The sequence below is a fragment of the Xiphophorus hellerii genome, chromosome 7, assembly GCF_003331165.1.
Source record: "Xiphophorus hellerii strain 12219 chromosome 7, Xiphophorus_hellerii-4.1, whole genome shotgun sequence".
Classification (NCBI taxonomy): Eukaryota; Metazoa; Chordata; class Actinopteri; order Cyprinodontiformes; family Poeciliidae; genus Xiphophorus; species Xiphophorus hellerii.
Window position 1 is genome coordinate 20,984,230 of NC_045678.1, and position 20,970 is coordinate 21,005,199.

Consider the following 20,970-nt stretch of genomic DNA (forward strand, 5'->3'; position numbering starts at 1 on the left):
ACTCAGTATTTTCCCCTGTGTTTATGCTAATGGAATGAGATTTTCCAGATGTCAGTGGTTTTGTCAAGGTTAAAAAAATGGCCACTTCACTTCTCATTACAGCATCACAGTTCAAAAATTACTCTTCAAACATGACCCTCTGCCCAGAGGGAAATTATTATTTTTTTAATTTAATTTTGTCATTATATAACATATGATATATGATATCTGTGTATCTGTGACTACCTTTTTAATCTGCTACTGTGGGATCAAATGGGATATTTTTTTCCGTCATAAAATCAAACATTCAACCACTAGTTGGCAGTATTTTCAATGTAGGGGTGTAATCTGAAGCACTCTTTGGTATTTTTTTCTCTCTTTTTTGGTGTTATTGACTATAAATAAAATCTAGAATTGAAAAACAAATAGTCTTGATGAACTGCAAGCATATCTCAAATACCGCAAACATTCCACCCCACTCTCAAAAAATTATATTTTGTGTTTATTTGTGATTAAATATGGTGAGTTATTTCAACTAATATAGCTGATATCTTTCTCATTGATTTGCTCGCTTAAATGTCTTCAGTGAATCTTAATCTACACTCATCAGTCTACAGTAATATCCAATCTTATTTGAAAATTATTTAATGGAATGGGGATAAACACAATATTTCACGCCGTTTTTGCGATTATGAGTCTTACTAGTTAATACTTTAAACATATTGACATTGCCATCGATTATAATTTTGCTATGCTAGAATGAAAACAGGTTCAAAATGCTGCAGTCAAAATATTGTTCTTGACATCAGCCTTTAAATGAGGAAAATTAATGAAGAGGAAAGTGATTCCCAAAGAGCTGCACATAAATAAAGCAAGACTGTTAATTAAATCTGTTCTAGTTCTATATAATTTCACTGCTCCACAAGAAAAGCACAACAGCATACCGACACTTCCAAAATGAAACTATATCTTATCGGATCCTGATGAGGTCTGTCCAAATGCAAGGAAGCCACCGGTAAGTAGTAGTCAGCTCTATTTTACTTATGATACCAATAAATCCCAGAATTTATCTCTGCTGTTTTCAGGGTGACAGGTGCAACACAGCCGAAGCACGAACTCATGGGGGGTCTCGCGCGTCTTGTGCCAACCAATGGGACGGCGCACCATGCTGGAGTCTAGTGGAGTTTGAGGTGATCGTCGGGCACCTGTGCCAATCAGGGCGCGGGTGGGAGGAGTTCAGGGACTTGGAGGTGTGTCTCGAGAATGCGAGTCTGCAGCTGCATATTGTGTCTAAGACGGGGAGTAATGGTATGAGTACAGTGCTTTACGCAATTTTTTGGCAAGCTTTTGGTTTTCAGTGCGTGAGTTAGAAGCTGATTTTCCACCATTTCTGTTCTTGCGTCAGTGACAAATTAAGCCAGAAGGCACAAAAGAGACGACGCAAAGAACAGTTGGACAAACTGTAAACTTGTGCAGAAGCAGCCACAAAGTGCTCACAAACTCGCAGTCTGAGGAGCCGTCAAAAACCCAAAGCGACTCATCCTTTCTTGCTGTGAATGAGGGATACTTCGCTGGACATGTGAATTTAAAAGGAGATACCTGCCAAGCACAACAATGAAGCAAACGTCTGTCCTGTGTTGCCTCGGCTTTCTCCTGACAAGCGTCTTGTTTGGGGTCGTCTCTCCACAATCAGGTGAGTAAAAGCCAAGTGCTTGCCACCCCCCCCTTCCCGGTGTCTCATTGGAGCTGGTAGGTGCGAATCGAGTGCAGCAGCAACAGAAACGTGCTTACTTTTACTCTCTTCATCAGTACAGTTTCTTGTTACACATAAGCAACACTATGTTCATGTATTCGTTTTGTCTGAAACAACAGCAACTAGAGTCCCTCTGCTCCGCTGAAGCGCGTGTGTTGGTCTGAGCAGATGGCAGGTCGTAGCTTTGAGCTACTTGTGATGAACCCAATCGAGGGACTTGCTGTTCTTCTTTTACAAAGCTACACTGTTGGAATTAGGGCATTTGATGTCCGTCACACGCGTCCTTTGCGCGAAGTAAATGCGCAGCAACGGACAAAGTTGCTGCTGCTCCTGTGGATAAGCAGGCTGTCAAATGCGCAACTGTCGCGAAAGTTGCTTTGATACTCCGTTGTTTTCTACCCTTACAGATTGATTTGTCCCAGATAATTGGGTGTGAGACATCCTTTTTTGTTTCCCAATTAATTGGATGAAGGTTTGCAAGACAGCAGGTTTCACATGTAGCAGCTTTTTGCTCTGCAAGCTTTGTCAGACAAAGGACATCCGCGACTTACTTCTGCATTGATTGCCTCTCATGAGTCCCATGTTGTTGTGTTAGTGTTGTGCTGTGTAACTCTTTAACCCGCCCACCCATATGCAGTCTTTAACCGGCATTAAAAAAAAAAACAACTAAGCTGGGAAAAATCAGTTCTTTTTTCTTCCTCCCTGTCGCTTCCCTCAGGCATTCTGTTGACAGCCAGTATTTCCGCGCACATGCAGGGCTTCCACTCTTGACAGTGGAAGTACTGTTTGTACAGTGCAATGACGCTCTTTACGCACAGGGCGGCATAAGGTGCACTCGGTGATGTGCTCCTGATGGAGATGAAATAGGCTAAAGCGCCATCATAATCATGATCATCATAATGCAAAATCATATTTTGGTTTCGACAAAAAACGAGAAAATCAAACTCGGACTGGAATGAAATACTTGCGATAAATAGGAGTACAAGTACATTTTCTTCTTTCCGCTTCCTGGGTGTTGATTTACTAGGAATTAATTAACAATGAAAATTCATAATTAAATAACACGCTAAATACAAAAAAGAACTGTTTATCCATTCGACTGATTAATCAGAACACAGTTTTATATATTTGTTCCTGCAATGCCAATTTGTTCTTGTGACTTTTATTTACCCATTCAAACTGTATCTCCTTGTTCTACAAGTAAGTTAAAAATGTTAACTTTTAAAATTGTGGGAGAGTTAAATTTAAGGAGAGAAAGTAATAAAAGTAATCCTCGCAAGTTTGCACTAAGCTATCCTTTTGCTCACTTTTAGTTGCAATAATGTAAAATTCTACGCAACGTTGATTACGTTTTGTAGGAAAATAATGACGTTGGCTGAACTCTTGCTGGACCCGTGCCTTTAAATCCAAGTATATATGCTTTTATACAGCTTGCATTTTCTCAGTGTTGTTTTTGTGCACAAACAAATCGAGTAAGGCACATATTAAATTTGTTTAAGTGGAAGAGTGTCGGAACTTCTCCCACCCGTGTTCCTGCAGCGAAACCCAGGATTAGGAGGGAGAAGACGAGAGTAATTCACTTTCACGGTAAAGCAAAAACTCTATGCCATTCCGCCAGCAGAACTCTAAATTATGTAAATGTGCTTTGCAAAAAAAAAAAAAAAAGCAGTAAAGGCGACACAAAAGAGGACTGCAGACAAACGCAGGAAGAACGGATTATACAAATATCAGTGCGAGAATTGGCATAAACGCGGATTAACTTCTGTCTGTTGGAAAAAAGGAGAAGACAATTTCCCTTAGTGTGCGCTCGTGCGTGAGCTCGAGCAGAGCGCGCGCGAACGACTTCTTGCGAGTGTGCTGAACTGCATGCTCACGCGCCTGTCTCACAGATGTTTTTTTTCCTTTCTTTCATTTTTTGAGGTTTTCTTTTAATGAATGCTTTTGTCTTTCTTAATGAGCCATAATGACAAATTAATGTAAAAATCCTTCACCATTTATGTTGCGTTAGTGGTTCTTGTCTTCAAAGTGCCACCTTTTTATGGACTTGTGTTTGTAACTGGTGTTAATTGCGTATGCATTTATATTTTCACAAATAACTTGGCGTTTTCTGCAGAAGCATCTCAAATCTGGTGGCACTCTGGGCAGAATTTCCTGATTACTGTAGTAAGTACATGATAGAAAACATTTTCCTTGACGATCAAAATAGTCGAGTTTAATAAAAGCACTTTCAATAAAGTACTTTTTAAAAACTTGTTCCTCTTGTGTACTAAGATGAGAAAAAATATAAAACATACATTTTGTCCAAGTTTTTGTGACCAATAATATGTCCAAATGGCCAACTTGTTGTTTTTCTTTTTTTTTTTCTGTAAGATGAGGGAATTCTGATTGCCTTTTTTGAAGCCAGCTGGAATTCTTTGTGAAGCAACACATTGGGAAGGGGCACAAGAATAGTATAATGGAAGATATTAGTGGGTTTGAAAGTGTATCTTTTTAAAACCTAAAGTATACCTTAAGACTAGTAACTTGACTGTATGTTAGAGGTAAAGTTTTGAGTTGTCTGACCAGACTTCTACAGCTAAGTTGAGGATTTCAGGTTGGCTATGTCAGCTAGACAATCAAGCACAGCGAAATCATGGTTCTTGAATCAGATACTTGTAGCAGTGTGGGCAGATGCCAAGTTATGATGTAAAATGAAATTGGCATGTCCCTAGATTTTGTAGGCAAAAGCAAAAACCACAAATTTCCTGGTAGATAGCTGTGCTGACTTAAAAACTGATAAAACTCAGTGGCTCAATATCAATAGATTATCACTCACTCTAGAAGCCTCATGCTGAAGCAAATTTGGTTCTGTGCCTCTCCACTTTTCTTTCTGAATGAAAGGCTAAATCTTCTTTCATTTGAAGCATTTACTGTTATGAGCATTTCCACTATTCGGGTCCATTGTATATCAAAATATTTGCAAGGTTTGGGCACTGCAAAAACGAAGGGAAACTGGAGACTTTTTTCTTTTTTTTCCTTTTCCTCTTCTCAGTTTTTCTGGTTCCACAACAAAGACTGAGGTGTCTTGTATACTTTTCTGTTTTGTGTGTTTTCTTCTGCCAGTTACTGCCAGGCGAAAGAATGGTGACACATTTAGCGACCTACACAGCTCGACTATGTCACAAAGCCCTCTTATAGTCATATCTGCTGTCGCTTGTTAAAGGAGCTTTGACCCTGTGCTGACACTAGGCTTTATATTAGAAGAATGGCGGTCTTTGATTAGGTACCAATTCACTTCCATTTGTTGAGAACAGGATTGTGAACCTTTGTGTTTTTGTCCCTTAAGTTAAATATGAGGAGAAACATTTGGCAGTTGGTCCTTTTTCATAAAGATATTTTCTTCTTAATTTTTTTCCTTCCGGTAAAAAAAAAAAAAAATCCTGTTAACACCTCATGGCTGACAAGATGTTATTATTTAGAATGTGTGAAAACGTATTAAATATAATCCTTTGGAGTTTTGCTTTTCATTGGGAACATTTGTCGACTTTTCTTCTTTACAAGAATGACAAAACTACGACAGACTGTAATTTATTGTGTTAGTCTTCTCTGGGGACTTCACTCTTCAGCCAAATAAAATGATTGAAAAAAACAACTTTCTGGATGAATAATCCACACAGGATTCAATGTGAGAATGGTGAAAACCACAGGGTTCTCTGTAAATCCTCACTATCTCAAAAAAGGATTGATGAATACCCAGTTTGATAGTCTGAAGGGCAGGGAAGGCGAAAACGTTTCTATGTCAATAACGTTTTCTTATGGGAGTTTGATTTAATGTGTAGATATAATTTTAAGTTCTATATCTGGTATCAATAATAACACCACAGCAACTTTCAGCTTAGTTTCTTATAGCCATTATCCAACAGCCTTTCTCTGGTTATAACAAAATTCTCAATTTATTTCAGTTGCTGTTTATTTTATTAAGAGCTGACACGTCTTTGCTGATCAGCCATCAGAGAGAATATAAACTATTTACATTGCTATAATTTATTGCCTCTTTCCCTAACTTTTTGGGTTACACCGCTAATCATTCTCTCTTGCCTCTATCCCTTCTTTCACCCTCTTTTGTCTCTTTTTCATATCTTTCCAGAATAACTGTTTTTGCAATAAATTAGCTCATTTGTTGAAGCTCATTTTGTCCTATGGAGGACTGATGCTGCCAAAATTGGCAATAAAAATAAAATCTGTACATTTTTCCTAACATAGAGGTTGGATCTTTATCTTGACCAGTAGAAGAGAAGCTGACTCTAAATGCCCACCAACCAGACTCCTTCTTCTGCCCAGACTTTTTTGCCAGGTTATCGCTTACAAACTGAGGGATTAAAAACAAGAGTACAAAAGTGAAACAAAAGTAAGAAAATTAATTGATGTATGATTGAAAAAGCTTCTCTAGATTTAAAAAAAACTAATAAATACAAACTATGTTAAAAATAGAAATTTGACAATGAATAGGAATTTATTAATTAAATACAGGAGGAAAAAATAATTAAAAAGCATACTTAATTTGTAAAACAATAAATTAGAAATGGAAAATAAATAATCATGATAAATTAATACTGTTAAATGAAAAACAAATATTATTTGATATCACATTGATCAAGTAAATTAGGAAAATTGTATATTTTGGATGGAATATTTACCACAATTTTTAAGCCATTTATCTATTTCTACATTTATTGCCAACTTTGGCAGGTTCAAACCTCCGTACGTTGACTCTTCACACTCCATCTGCATGTCTTCAGTTGCTTTAAAGATAAATTTTTCTTGCTGAATTGTCCTCAAGTTTCTTTTACACCACTACTCTGTAGGAGACTTCATTTGAGATGCACAGCGAAGTTTATATTTTGTAGAATCTTTAGTTTTTTAAATGGAATAGTTTATTCAATCATTGTTGTTTAAGCCTCGGATATATTCTGGTTCAGTTAGGAAGACAATTTTATTTGAGTTGCTTATCTTTCTTTGATGCTACATAATCATTGTCTGTTGGAGGTTCCAAGTATTTGAGTCATTGTCGACCTCACTGCCATCACTTTTTTTATGGTGCTTTTTGGCAGCAGTCTCTCTTTCAGCTGATAAGTTTGCATTTTGATGAGTATTCCATGCAAAACCAACAGTTTTTTATTTTTTATTTTAGAGAGGATAAACCGCTAGAATAATAGAAGTGTTCTTTGTTTTAATTTGTGGCACCGATGCAAACGTTTACGTTATTACACATCCCTGTGACTGTAAGCAGGAATTTTCCACCTTATAAAAACTACATTTGCAAGAATCAATAATTTAATGCACAGTATCCGTAATCCTGCAGTAGATTTCAGGCCCTGTAAACGTTTTTGTTTGACGTCTGACTAACTCTTACACACATACTAGTTTTTAAGGGATTTCTGAGATTTTAATTAATTAATTAATATTTTGTGCTATGAATTAAATTTGAAATTCCATCGCAAATGCTTTATATCAAATCAAACCAAAAATCAAATTTTATTTGTATAGCACATTTCAGCAGCAAGGCATTTCAAAGTGCTTTACATCATATCAAACACAGAAACACATTGCAACATAGAGTCAACAATCAAAACATGACATCAAACATCAAATACAATCCTAAACAGGTGGGTTTTTAGTCGAGATTTAAAGGAAGTCAGTGTTTCAGCTGTTTTACAGTTTTCTGGAAGTTTGTTCCAAATTTGTGGTGCATAGATTCTGAATGCTGCTTCTCCTTGTTTGGTTCTGGTACTGGGGATGCAGAGCAGACCAGAACCGGAAGACCTGAGAGGTCTGGAAGGTTTATACAACAACAGCAGATCTTTAATGTATTGTGGTGCTAAGCCGTTCAGTGATTTGTAAACTAACAACAGTATTTTAAAGTCTATTCTTTGAGCTATAGGGAGCCAGTGTAGGGACTTTAAAACTGGCGTTATGTGCTCTATCTTCCTGGTTTTAGTGAGAACGCGAGCAGCAGCATTCTGGATCAGCTGCAGCTGTTTGATTGATTTGTTGGACAGACCTGTGAAGACGCTGTTGCAATAATCAATACGACTGAAGATAAATGCATGGATGAGTTTCTCTAGATCTGGCTGAGACATTAGTCCTTTAATCCTGAAAATGTTCTTCAGGTGATAGAAGGCCGACTTTGTAATTGTCTTTATGTGGCTCTGGAGGTTCAGGTCAGAGTCCATGACTACTCCCAGGTTTCGGGCCTGATCGCTGGTTTTTAGTTGTAATAACTGAAGCTGTGCATTCACTCTAGATCTTTAGGTCCAAAAATAATAACTTCAGTTTTGTTTCTGTTCAGCTGGAGAAAGTTTTGGCACATCCACACATTTATCTGTTCTAAGCATCTGTTCAGTGATTGGATGGGTTCTGAGTCCCCTGGTGACATCGTAATGTAGAGCTGTGTGTCATCTGCATAGTTATGGTAGCTAATATTTCCTGTTATAACCTGAGCTAGTGGGAGCATATAAATATTGAATAAGAGGGGTCATAGGATTGAACCTTGGGGTACCCCACATAGAAGAGATATACTGTATTTCTTATGAGGATCATCAAAGATAGCCCAAGTAGGAGTGGATTTTTATTTTATATACCTGAAAAAGCCTGGTATGAAATGACCAAAACTGGAGTTGTGCACCAGAAACTAAAGTGTATGCAGAGTTTTACCCAAAAGTGCTTTTGTGACTTGTAATGCATAGATGCTGTTTTTTTTTGCACTACTAATTCATTTACTGCAATGTTGTGCTTAAAATGTTTTACTTACTTGCAAAATGCTTTGTTTTAACATAGTTGTCCTATTTTTTTTTCTGAGGATGAGAATGGAGACAGTTTTTCAATTTGACTTGTTGATGGGCTCATAACCAGACTGTCCGCAGCCAGCAGAAATGATTGGATCATATCCTCTCTGACCTTTACCAACTCGTGCACCCTCATTTATCACCTGCAGTTATGAATGTGCCATACATGTGCATGTGTTTTGCCATGCATCATTGTCAGCTTGGTTATTAAACATGCTTTTAGTGAGGAATGTCAGAGAAGGATCAATGCGTCACCAATGTTGTGAATTTATTTAATTGGGCCATGTTCAAAATGTATTTTAGTAAGTGTGGCTCTAACAGTTAGAATAAATCACATTTGATAAGGTACATTAGAAATTGAATGTTTATTTCCTCTTTCTCTTCTCATCAGTATTATTTTTTTGTTATGCTTTCTATTTTTGTTGACTGCAGGATGAGCAAGCTTGAGTCTTTCTGTGTGAGAGGAAAAAAAAGAAAGCTAAAGACACACGAGAAATGCAAATAGACTGATAGTCTCTGCATAACTCGGGCGCTGGAGTTCTAAATACACAACAACGGAAGTCCTTCATTAACAAGGTAGTGCAGCAAGCTCTCATATGCACAGACATTGTTACCAAAGTCTTACTGGATATGTTTTACAATACACATTAGTTGCACTTTAATTAGGTTGGTATATATGCGTCTGGCCTACAAAGGGAGTTTGAAAAAGCACAATGTAGAGCTTCTGCAATGATGTAGGCCTTTTATCTGTGTTGCAATACAATCAATGCGAGCGAAAATCCAAGAAGTTAAGACAAATAATATGGACACATGCATTTTCTCTGAGAGAGTTTGATATCCCTGCGTGACTGTTGCTGCAAGGTTCCTTCTCACTCTCTGAGGTTATTGAAAGAAAAGCACAACCATACTTCTACATTTTTAAGACTTGTTCAATGTATTTATGTTGCACCAATTCCCAGCACTTTACAACACAAACAGATCAAACTCATTTGCAATTATAATTGGACAGGAATTGGAATTCAAATTACTCCAAATTCATTTTTAAAATATCTGATTTTCCCCCCCCATAAAATCCAAACACATATTCAATAACACACAGCCAACCTAAATTTTAATTATTCTACAGCACAGTCAAATTGCTTTAAGTCATTGACTATGCAGAAATTAACTTGGGAAATCATGTTGGGAGAAAATACAGTACATGTACAGTATATAAGCATTCATTATATGGAATTTAAGATGAACTTCATTTGCATAATTCTGTTTTCATTTGAATGAAATGTTGTAACTAAAAGATCTTGTTAAATCTTTTAACAAACCATTAAAAATCTTGAAGTTATCGAAAGACTTTGCAAGGATTCACTATTCACTATAATAACCCTAACCCTGGTAATTGCAATTTACTTTTCATCCTTTGAAGTAGACATTTTCAGTTTGAATTGTTTAATTGGTTAAAATCGGTTAAAATGCTGTGTGTGACAAACTCACTGTATTTCTACTACAAATAAAGAAACCATTACTGACAAAAACTTAACAGAACCTCACCTCAAAACATCTGAACAATTCTGGTAATCTCAATTTAATTTTGAATCCCCTTTACATAGTTTACACCCTTACATTTTATATAGGTCTCACATTTCTTCTCTTTTTTTGCCTATTTTTCCCTTGTGTCTTTTGAACATTAAACATTTAATCATTAACGCTGTATAAAGAATAACCACACTACACTACATTGTTTCAAACTGAATCCACTTAAAGCTGTCAGGGCTAACTGATGCCAACTCGCATCATACATTGGCAAACACAAGGCACTCCCACACATTTACCCACACATCCTGCCGTCACCCTGAGCTTTTACTACATAGTAGGAGCAAATGGGCATGTTCTAGACCTTTGAAAGCTTCAGTCGCATGTTCGCTAAACAATATAGTTGTCTGCGGACTGAACATGCCATGTCTGTCTGTCAGCTTGCAAAGCTTTTGATCCCTTTTGTTGTTGCTGCTACTCTTTTAACAATAAGCCCGTCTATCCTGCTGGAGGACTGCGGGAGGCTTTCAGGCACCGACCCTTTTTGACAACCACATTTTGAGAGATTCAAAATGCGGTGACAACATGCGTGAACAACGTACATGAACGCTTGTCTGTGTGTGAACTGATTGTGTCCAACGGTGTGCATGTGAAGGCTTGGTTGGAGGGGAGAAGGGGGTTGACTGACAGACCAAGCAAGCTCCAGAGACTCTTTCTCTGCTCCACTGTCTGCTTGTTCGTCTTCCTCCGCCCACCCTCTTCCTTCATCTTTGGCTTTGTAAGCCTCCACATAATGTGGGAGCATTAAAATGACAATGGAAATTATGGCTAATCTTTGTTAAGACACACTCATTACCGCCACGGCTTGGAATGAGAGTTTGATGATAAGAGTTGGTCTGCTGTTTTTTTTTGTTTTTTTTTTTTCTTCTACCTTCCTTCTGAAGAGACAGTCTGACATATTGGAGTGATGTGTTTTATTCTCACTTTTTGTTATTTTTTTTCTATTCCCGCTCACAGTTAATAATGGTGGCAAATATATGAAAGGATGATAATAGGCTGACAACTTGGGCATGAAAGACTAGCTCCACCTTCAAACGAGCTTTTCATGCAGTTCCGTATGTGGGTGTATGTTAGAGGGCTGATTTCTCTCAACTCCTTCCTTCTCTGTCTCTTTCCGCTTTTAGTAATCCTCCTTTAAAATATTCATGGCTAATCTGCATGTACAATGTAATTACAGACGGATTTGAATGATATGGCCAGCGGAATGTAAGCTTCATGTTAAATCTTGATTTAGTATTTTGTGCGTCTGAATAAATATGCAAAATACTTTTGCTGCTTTTAAATGTCTTGGAACTAAGTAAAAGCAAAGGAAATATATTAGTAACTGTTTCTAAAGTTTTTCAGTCTCATCACAGATAAACAATGTATGCACAGTGCATTGCAAAAGTGTTCACACATAGTAGCTTTCTACATTTTGTCACATCACAAGCAAATATTTTTTATATCTTATGAAAAACACAAAGTAGAGTATAATTTTGAAATAGACAATTCTGCACAGTTTTCTTTTTTTAACACATGAAAGCCCAAAAAGTTTGACATTCATATGAATTCACTTCCCTATACTGTCAAATATAAGCCCATTAAACCAATAAGAAATTCCTTATTACTAAATAGTCTGTGTATCTGTTCAGTTCAAAGCAGGATGAGATTTTAGAATGATATCCCATCTATTACGTATGTCACAGAACTGTTAAATCCATCATCAAAAAAGTGTGAAGCACCCTTGCAGCCCTAATAAGACATGCACACCAAAAAAAAAAAAGAAATAGATGAGGCGGGGAGAGGATTATTTACTGAACCACCAAGGAGACCCACATTTCACTGAAGGATCTGCAGAGATCATCAGCTCAATTAGAACAATATGTTGACATATGCACTTGTGTACACTCCACAAATCTGGCTTTTATGTAAGAATGGCAAGTAGAAAGTCATAGTTCAGAAAAAGCCAAAACAGATCTTGTTTAGAATTTGATACATGGTATGTAGCAAACAAGTGGAAAAAGTTGTTCCCCCCAGATGACTCCAAAATGTAACTTGTTGCAGAAAATTTACTCTGCTTGTGATCTAAAACACGCCATCTCTACAGTAAATCGTAGTACAGTATTTTGCTCCATGGGTGTTTCTTAATGACAGAAGACTTTGTTGGAGTTAATAGAAAACCTGATAGAAGCTGCAATAAACTTGAGACTGGACCTGAGATTCATCCTACAGCAGGTAATAAATATAAACATCCATGCAGAGCTATAATAGAAGTATATCAAATCATAGTCATTTGGTAGAATGGCCTAGTCAAAGTTGAGCCCTAAATCCAAATGAGAATTTGTGGCAAGACCTGAAGATGGATGTTCTTAGGTGGTCCAATCTGACTGAGCTTTGAACGTTCCCGAAATTAACTATTTGAAATGTAAAAAGCTAGTGGAGATTTGCCACATAACAAGATGGGCTGCTTTAATTGCAGTAAAATGTGATTCTACAAAGTTTTGACATGTTGCATATTCCAGTGAAAAATTCCCAATTTCACTGTATGTTGGTACCTTGTATAAACTATTATAACTGTAGTAGAATAAAAGGTGTGACCGAAGAGCTGCATGTGTCTTTCTGCTTCACTCCCATGGCTTATATCCCCAAGGCCATGTTTTAGGTGCTACTGGTCTCCAATTAATGGACCGGTGTGCCCTGCATGCTATTCTCACAGGTCAATTTTTCACTTGTACGAGAGTGGGGGAGGAGGGTGAGGTGGAATGTCCTTTTTAAATGAAGCACTTGGTGTTTGTGACCTGTAATAAATGAGTTTGCAGTCAGTCATAGCAGCTGTAAGGAGGCATTTGGGAGCAAATGTTGGATGGAGGTGGGGGGTAATTTTCAGACTTGGTTGGAAAACAGTTTATCTATGCACAGATGAAAAATGACTGCGCCAAACATGCTATCGCTTGTGTAACGAAATAACAGAAATCTTGAAATATTTTAGGGATTTACCACACAGAGGGAAAATGTCATAATTTAAAGATGATGCTATAGATAATAGCCCTAAGGTGCCACCAAAGACCAGAATGATTACATATCTCAATGTCCTAGACAAATGTAGAGAAGAATAGCTGAACAAAATGAGTTTTTTATCTGATGATTTGAATTAAGTCAGTATTTATCTTTTTTATGTGAAGAATCAAATATTGCAAGGAAAGATAAGCCACACTGTGAAATATGCCGAAACAACAAAGCCGAGGAAAAGAATATTTAGAAAGCACAAACTGTATTCTTTAGTTTTCATGTTTTATGTTTTTCAGCTTTCAAGCTGGAAAAGATTTTGGTTTCACTCTTCCTTAAACACTTTAACACACTTCTTTTTACAAAATATTAATCGCAGATGCTAAAGAAAATATCAATTTATTTCTCAGAGATTGGTAAGAGATGTTTTAACGAGAATATTGATTTGGTTCCAAAAACAGAGCATACAAACCTAAAAATATCTGAATCTCACTTTTTGGTGGAGCAAAGATTTATGTGAAAGTGTTGATCGATAGCTTTTACACATTGTGGCCAATCACTGCTTTAGAAATCGATCAGTGGTGCCATGCAGTTTGTATTCAGCACCCCCAACTCACACACCCTGAAATAAAATTGTGTTCAAAAAATAGCCCTCAGAACTCACAGAGTTAAGTAGTAAATAACTGTGTATAATTACATTTGAGCTGTTCTTTGAAGGCCTCAGAGTTTTGTTAGAGAATATTTTAGAAACATCAACATTATGGAAGGGCAAGAAATGCGCTAAAAAGGTCAATATTTTGTTTCTCACAGAAATCCTTTCTGAATAATGAGAAGAAAAAAAGCCATTGTTGAAAGAAAACCATACGGAATATTTTTTGCAGTTTTACACACTGCAAAAAATATGAAGCAAACGCAGTGGAAGGTGCTCCAGTAAGGTAAGCCTAAAGTGAACTCTATTTGCAGAACACTGTGTGTGGCAGAAACTAACACTGCTCATCTTCCTGGACACACCATCCCTACAGTGAAATGATGGCAACATTATGCTGAGGGTTTGATTTCTACAGCAGAGTTACGGAAGCTGGTTTGAATTGTTGGGACGATGGAGCTAAAGTCAGGGCAGTGCTGGACGAAAACCTGTTATACCTGACAGTAGTTTACTTTCCACTCGGACAATGACATTAAGCATTCCTTCAAAAATATTGTTCACAGACGTAGCCTATCAAACTCATAGAACTTGAGCCATTTTTTTATTTCTGATTTATCTTCAGGCAAGTTTTTGTTCTTCCTCAATTTACAACAATGCAACGATTTGTGTTGAGTTGTTTAAAAACAACAACATCCGGGTTTATGATAACAGCAAAATGTGGCATGTCAGGAAGTAGGAAAACATTTGTAGACATCTGTTTAACCTTGGGAAATTGTTTTGTTCAGTCAAGCTGTAGTCTTTTAACAGTCCCATTAAGAACTTTTAGATAAGAGTCAGAACAGGTATGAGTGTAATCAGCGAGAAAAATAACAGGGAGCATTTATGTCGGTTTACATATTTTCTAGCAATTTATTTACTTTTTACATATAAGGAAACCTTGACTGATGCACTACTTCCAGCCAGGTGCATTAGTGTGACTATCATTCCTGCGAAGCAGCAGTCACCTTGCAGCAGAGCAGAAATAGCGCAGCTCTTTTTCCCTGGATGTGAAGGTACATAAAGCACAAGATGAGAGGACCAGGAAGGCAATTGACCTTGGCTGCTTTTGGGAGCTGGTATATAGCCATTTTGCCAGTTGGATGCCACGGTTCTGCCGCAGAAAGAGAGACTGAATGGACAATTGTATTGCTTATAGGGAAGCTATAATTTATACCAAACATTTAATTTAGTGTAACACAAGCAATTTCTTTGTGGAAAAAAAATAATTGGTGTTTTTAATTGTCTTTTTTTGCCACAACTATAAATAACAGTAAAAAGCTTTACATTACATGAGTGGGTGCTTCTTGAATAAAAGGATGTGTTTGATGATATGAGACAATATCAAACAGGAGAAGAGCTGAGTAAGTGCAAAGCAGGTCTAAAGTCAACCTTGCCATTTTGCTTTGCTGTGCTTTAGTGTTTACCTGTGACAGGGGTGCTTTATCTCAGCCAGTCACCAGAGCATGTGTAAACACACAAGGGGGAGCACACTGCATATCATGCTGTTTTCAGCCTCCCTGCTTTTGTTCCAAAATCTTTCTCCCGTAGAGAGACATTATCCCCCGACGGCAAGGTGAAAGGGGTGCTGATGTAAGGTTATTTGTAGCAGAAGGAGAATGACGGGGAAAAAAAAGTGGATGGAGGGGTTAAAAGTAAGAGAAGAAAAAAAATCTCCTAATTATAGCCAAAGAAGGGCAGCCAGTCGGGGTAGTACAGGGGAGAAGAGCGAAGCAGCTCCAATGGCGTACGGGATATGAGTGAGTGTCTTGGGAGCCTTGGTTAAAGTAGTCGCCATCACAGGAACTGAATGGACAATTAATCAGAAGCACCCTGTGGGGGAAGTTAAGGCTATGACAGTGCCACTTCATTCTGTTGGACACACATATACCTGCTGGCTCATCCACAACATTGTCACCTCTTTCTGTTGCCTTTTGTTCTCCTACTATCTTATTTTCTCCTTTTATTGTAATTTTTTTCTTCTCATTTCCCTTTTTCAATTTCTTTTCTTTATTTTGTCCCAGCCTTGTCAATTTTCTCTTCTTCTCTGTTTACCTCCCTTTTTTCTTGACTTTCCTCTCCTCGAACATGTGCTTAGGTCTGCGAGCCTTTTGATTAGAATCAGTTGTGAATGCCTTTTTCTGACCTGACAAGTGTCTCCAAACTCTTTTAGAGTCTGGAATTTCTTAAGGCTGTGGATGGAGGGAGACAGCAGCTAGGAAGAATCGTCTGAAAGGGTGAACTGCTGGCTCTACTTTACCTTTCGCATTACCCCCTTCTTCACTGCCTTCATCCCTCCATCTCTCCCAGCTCCTCTGTCCCCCCCATGGCTGGCGCTGAGTGATTGATGGATTTAGGTTTGACATGGCTTGGTTCACCCGAGGGCGCTAGCAAGGACACTGGTGAGGCTGAGACAGACACTGGGGACATTCAGATAGGCAAGACAGAAAAGAGAGTGCACTCAACACTTGCCTCTGCAAAATTTGTCTGGGGTGTTAGTATTTTCTGTTAGTCTTTGGTTCAATCGCTTTGGCAAATTCTAAATAACATGTAACCATGTAACTGGTTTAAAGTATTTTATATTTATTTTTGTATATTTACAAGTTGTTGTTTTTTATAGTCAGCTCAAATAAGACCTGTAACTGCAGGTCTTCACTTAATATTCATCCTATTTCTATAACCCAAAATGCTTTGACTGATGAACTTGATGTGTGGACCAATATTCTTACCTGTAACCAAACAATCTCGTATACAGCAAATACTGTCATCTGACCAACTGCAAAATTATTGATCTGATCACTGATATCTTTGAAAGAGCACGTTATGTGCATACTTAGAAATATTGTAAAACATTTTATAGTTTTTAACAGAATGACATTTTAAAATGTGGTCGGGGAAGGAAAAACCGGGATGTTAGACACTGATGAATTAAAACTTGTTATAAAAGGATGCAACAGTATAGTTTTTTTTCTTTTCAGAATCCTAAAATCATACCTGATCTGCTTTTAGCAGTTATGTTAATCATTTTCAGAAGCTGGTGTTTCTTCTGTGTGGCTGGTTGTAGCCCACCCGCAAAAAGTTTTGGAGTTTCATCTTATTTTTTTCACCCTTTGGTTAAAAGTGAAATAAGCAAGCATTCAGGATTTTCAGTAGTCACTTCTCACTTTAGATTCTTTCCACTTCAGCTATTAGAGCGGCTTTAAATGGAAATTGTAAGGTCCTTTTTCGAAGAACCACTTTTGCTCAAAGTGGTCTGTCCATGAGAGGATCTGCGGTTTGGAACTTACTTCCTGTTGATTTAAAGTCTGTAACCAGTTTTAGTACGTTCAAAAAACAAACAAAACTCTGGTTATGTCAAAAACAGAAATGTATCCATACTTAATGTTTTATGTTTCACTGTTTTATATGCATGATTGTGTATATGTTGTCAACATTATGTCATGCTCTTATAAATGATTGTTACTTCAATCTTTATTAGTTTTAAGATGTACTGATTAAAACCCATATAGAGACAAGTGCTGTGAATTAGCTGTTGCTTTTGCACTGTGACACAAACATGGGACTGCAGTTCGGTTCAGTTTGTCTATGTCTGTGTGTCTGTCCCTATAAAATAAACTTAAATAACAAAAGCAGTTTTCTTTTTGTTCCTCATCCGCTGATCTTCAATCGAAACACTTAAAATACAAACTGCTGGAGTAATTTCATTGCACTTTTGGTGTGTGTTCCACACTATTCCTTTATAATTTAATATTGTTTGTTTCACACCGTTTTTCTTTTTTTGATTAAAAAAAACACAACAACTTTATGCATCCTTGAAACTGTCTTTCACACAAAAGGTATTTGATTTCTTGCATTGATTTCCCCTTTGATTAACCCGCTTTTATGTAACTAGCATCCCAATGCGTAATTTAGCTTAATGATTTTTGCGAATTTATTTGGATACACCACCATACCTGTCAAGACTCCCGTTTTGGCTGGGAAAATATTTTACCCGTCTTTCCCTCTGTGCTCTCATATTAGTATTTTCCCATAAATTTCCCGCATTATAACGAGAACTGCCCCATATTTTAAGACAGTTATGATCTGCTTTGTTCTTTGGGCAACTGTCAGGGAAGAGAAAGTCAGATTAGTTGGCCATGGAGGCTGAAACTAATGTATAATGTGACAGTTCCTGACTGATTGTGAGTCAACTTCCAGAAAGAGATAGCGGTTGTTGTAGTAAAGCAGTTTTATTGCAATTGCTTTAATACAAGCTGATATGAATACAAATAGATATGGATTCATATCTATTTGTTAATGAGCTAGTTTTCTTCACCATATGGGATATTTTAAATCTGGAGTAAGGCACCAAAGGAATTAACTACTGCAAGTAAAATATTAATTGCTTTAAACCTTTTAATCTATACTTGTTTTTCAAAAATCCTGAACAATTCCTTTAAATCGTTCCATTTTAATTTTCTTTAATGAAACCATGTCTAGCCACTGAAAGGCAAAGTCTGATCCCTAATGTGTCTAAACTAAATCCAGGTTTTCTGTGTCGCTACTTTGAATTGAGTGCAAGCTGCGTGCTGCTACCCTTCCAGGGGGGATCTTCGTCCTCCCAGAAAGCAAACACCCATTTGACATGGAGCCGGCAGAAAGGGAACAAGGCCCACAGTGTCTCCCCTGCTCCAAGTGCTTTGTCCAGTAGGAGGCTTCTGCCACGGCTCCAGGCTATCAAACCCACGTGACATGCCTGGAGATGAGGGGGAGCGCTTTCTGAATTGTGTTATGTCCAGAATATGTCAGGAAAGTATTCCCAAAAGAAGATTCATGTTGCTCCTTACACTGGCCTGAAAGTCACACAAAAGTCTATCTGTCTAGCTTCAGATATAGCCTATAATTTTAATATTTTACAGCAACTGCATATTAGTGTAAAACATTTTTTAGCTAAAACCTACCAAGGTGGCATTAGGTATAAAATAATGAAGTGCTTTTTCTCATAAATTTTATTTTACTTTGGATGTAATAAAAAAACATTTTTAATTATATCCAGTACAAATGTAGCTTCAGCCTTATTTGGAAGCACTGGAAGGATTTCTGGAACATTTGGAAACATAAAGATCATGGACGAGATTTTTTTTTAGGATCAAGTGAAGCTGGAGTTTTAGAAATCAGAAACCAGCCATCTCTTTTATGAAGCACAATAAATAAATAAACCTACCTCAGCTTCTTAAAAGAAAGATATAGATGCATTGTGCGGGGCCAGGCAAGGATACTGGCAGGTTAAACACCTACTCAGAGCCCCAGCTGAGCTGTGGAGGCCCGTAGAGAAAGATAATTGCGTCATATATTTGGGCTAATAAAAACAAAAAGCTTCATGTGCTTATGCGGGGATTATATTTCACCAATAATGTAAGTAACTGTAAAAGTTCAGCAAGTGGTGACTTTTTGATTCCCTGATTGCTTGTGAACACAACATTAAACTAGGCCCTCTTTAAGTTAAGTTGCACTGGAATCAATTACCTGTTCACTGGAAGTGATTGCCAAAGAGCAAGAAACCTGAGATAAGTCATTATTTTTTACTCTAATCACCATCTAAATTTTACAAAGTCAGTTCTGCATGACATTATTTTGACAGAATGACACGGCATGACAGAATTTTTCTCGTTTCAGAGTTAAAAGGCAAACTGTATGATGTAGGTTACAATTAATTATATAAAGGCCGGCAATTCATAGAACATGAACTGCACAATAATTTCTGAGTTCAGATGTCACCTACAGCTGTGCTTGAGCAAAAAATGACAAATAAACAGACCCTCATTATACAATGAGCCCTATGCAGTGCATTTGATTTAAAAATCCTAAGTGAGCATGCATTGAATGAAGGAACAAGTCCTTTTCGATGATGAAACAAGTTAAAAATCAGACACAATGAAATTTGTAAACCTGAAGCAGAGGTAAAAGAAAAATTATCTTTATATTATTTATTTGCATAAATGTTTTGGATCACCTGATTATGGCAGGTTAAACTGAACACAAGTTCGGAATTGATTCAGTCCGCTAGAGGGGTTTGAAATCTCAATGCAAGATGGCATCACGCCTAATTATAATGCCATAAATAATTTATTGTAAATAAGCAGTATTGCAAGCAGAAATGTCATACCCTCAAATTTATTCTTTTTACCCCTTTTAGGGAGTTCTAAATACTAAAGAAAAACTGCTTGAGGATGAACAAAATAAAAGAGAAGTCAGTGCTTAGTACTTCATGCAAGTTTGAGTTGGCACAGCATATGTGTCCAGAAAATAAATGTTTTTAACTTAGGTTTAGTGAGTCACAGTTTAGCCTAATTAATTCAGTTATATTTCTGTTTCTTAAAGTGTGAATCAGAAGCATGTGATGCTACTAGTAAATGCCTTCCCCACACTTCCACAATACCAGACTGCTGGAAGGCTTCCTAGTAAAGAAGGAGATTTATACCTTCTGTTCAGGCAAAATCTTCCAATCTCTGTCTGCATGTTGATGAGCATTGTGTATATGTCACCTGGTTGTCTCAGAGATGTACCTGGCTATCTGAGCAGTAAGCATAACAACAACAGGTGTCTTCAGCTCTCCCTTTCACTGCCGCCTACTACACTTCAAGCTTTTGCTCTCTGTCTGGGTTGGCAGCAATGTAAAGTCAATAGGATGAATAAAACATACCTGAATCAGAACCCTCTACCCTGGGAAATGTCAAGCTGTCAGTACAGCTTAATGGGAAACCATAGGACCTTTCCCAGGGGTCGGACAGTTTATTGTGTAGCTTCTACAAAAATTCAGTCAGGCCAGTTGGTTTCTTTGTGCACTAAAAATGCACGAACTCTTGACTTACTCGAACTCACCATATTATCATTCTCCTGCATGTCTGCTAGAGATATACTCTTACTGGAAAATCTAGATATTCAGGGCTCACCAGGGCTTTTCCAAGCATAGGAACTTCTGTGCACTTGTGCTGCTGCTCAGACTTTTAACTGCTTTGCTTAAAAAACATCATCTAAACTGCATATGGTGAGTTAATTTAATTCTGCTGGTCTCCCACTGAATAACTGCCATTTAACACGCCTTACTACACATATTACACAACACCCATCACAGCCTGCGGTGGTGGTAGCTAACCCCTACAGCTAATTAGCTTTGAATT

The 20,970-nt window shown here is 37.5% G+C and overlaps 1 protein-coding gene across 2 annotated transcripts in view; it reads left to right on the forward strand.

Moving 5' to 3' along the window:
• The first annotated feature begins 1,162 nt into the window (after positions 1-1,162).
• The window catches only part of erbb4b (erb-b2 receptor tyrosine kinase 4b), a 288,387-nt gene continuing 268,579 nt past the window's right edge, over positions 1,163-20,970 (forward strand). Inside the window, exon 1 of one of the 2 annotated variants that reach the window (XM_032567977.1) lies at positions 1,163-1,672. In XM_032567977.1, coding sequence (XP_032423868.1) covers positions 1,594-1,672 — 79 coding nt within the window. In that variant the 5' untranslated portion in view covers positions 1,163-1,593. The remainder of the gene's footprint in view (positions 1,673-20,970) is intronic. The other variant, XM_032567976.1, reaches the window with a different exon arrangement.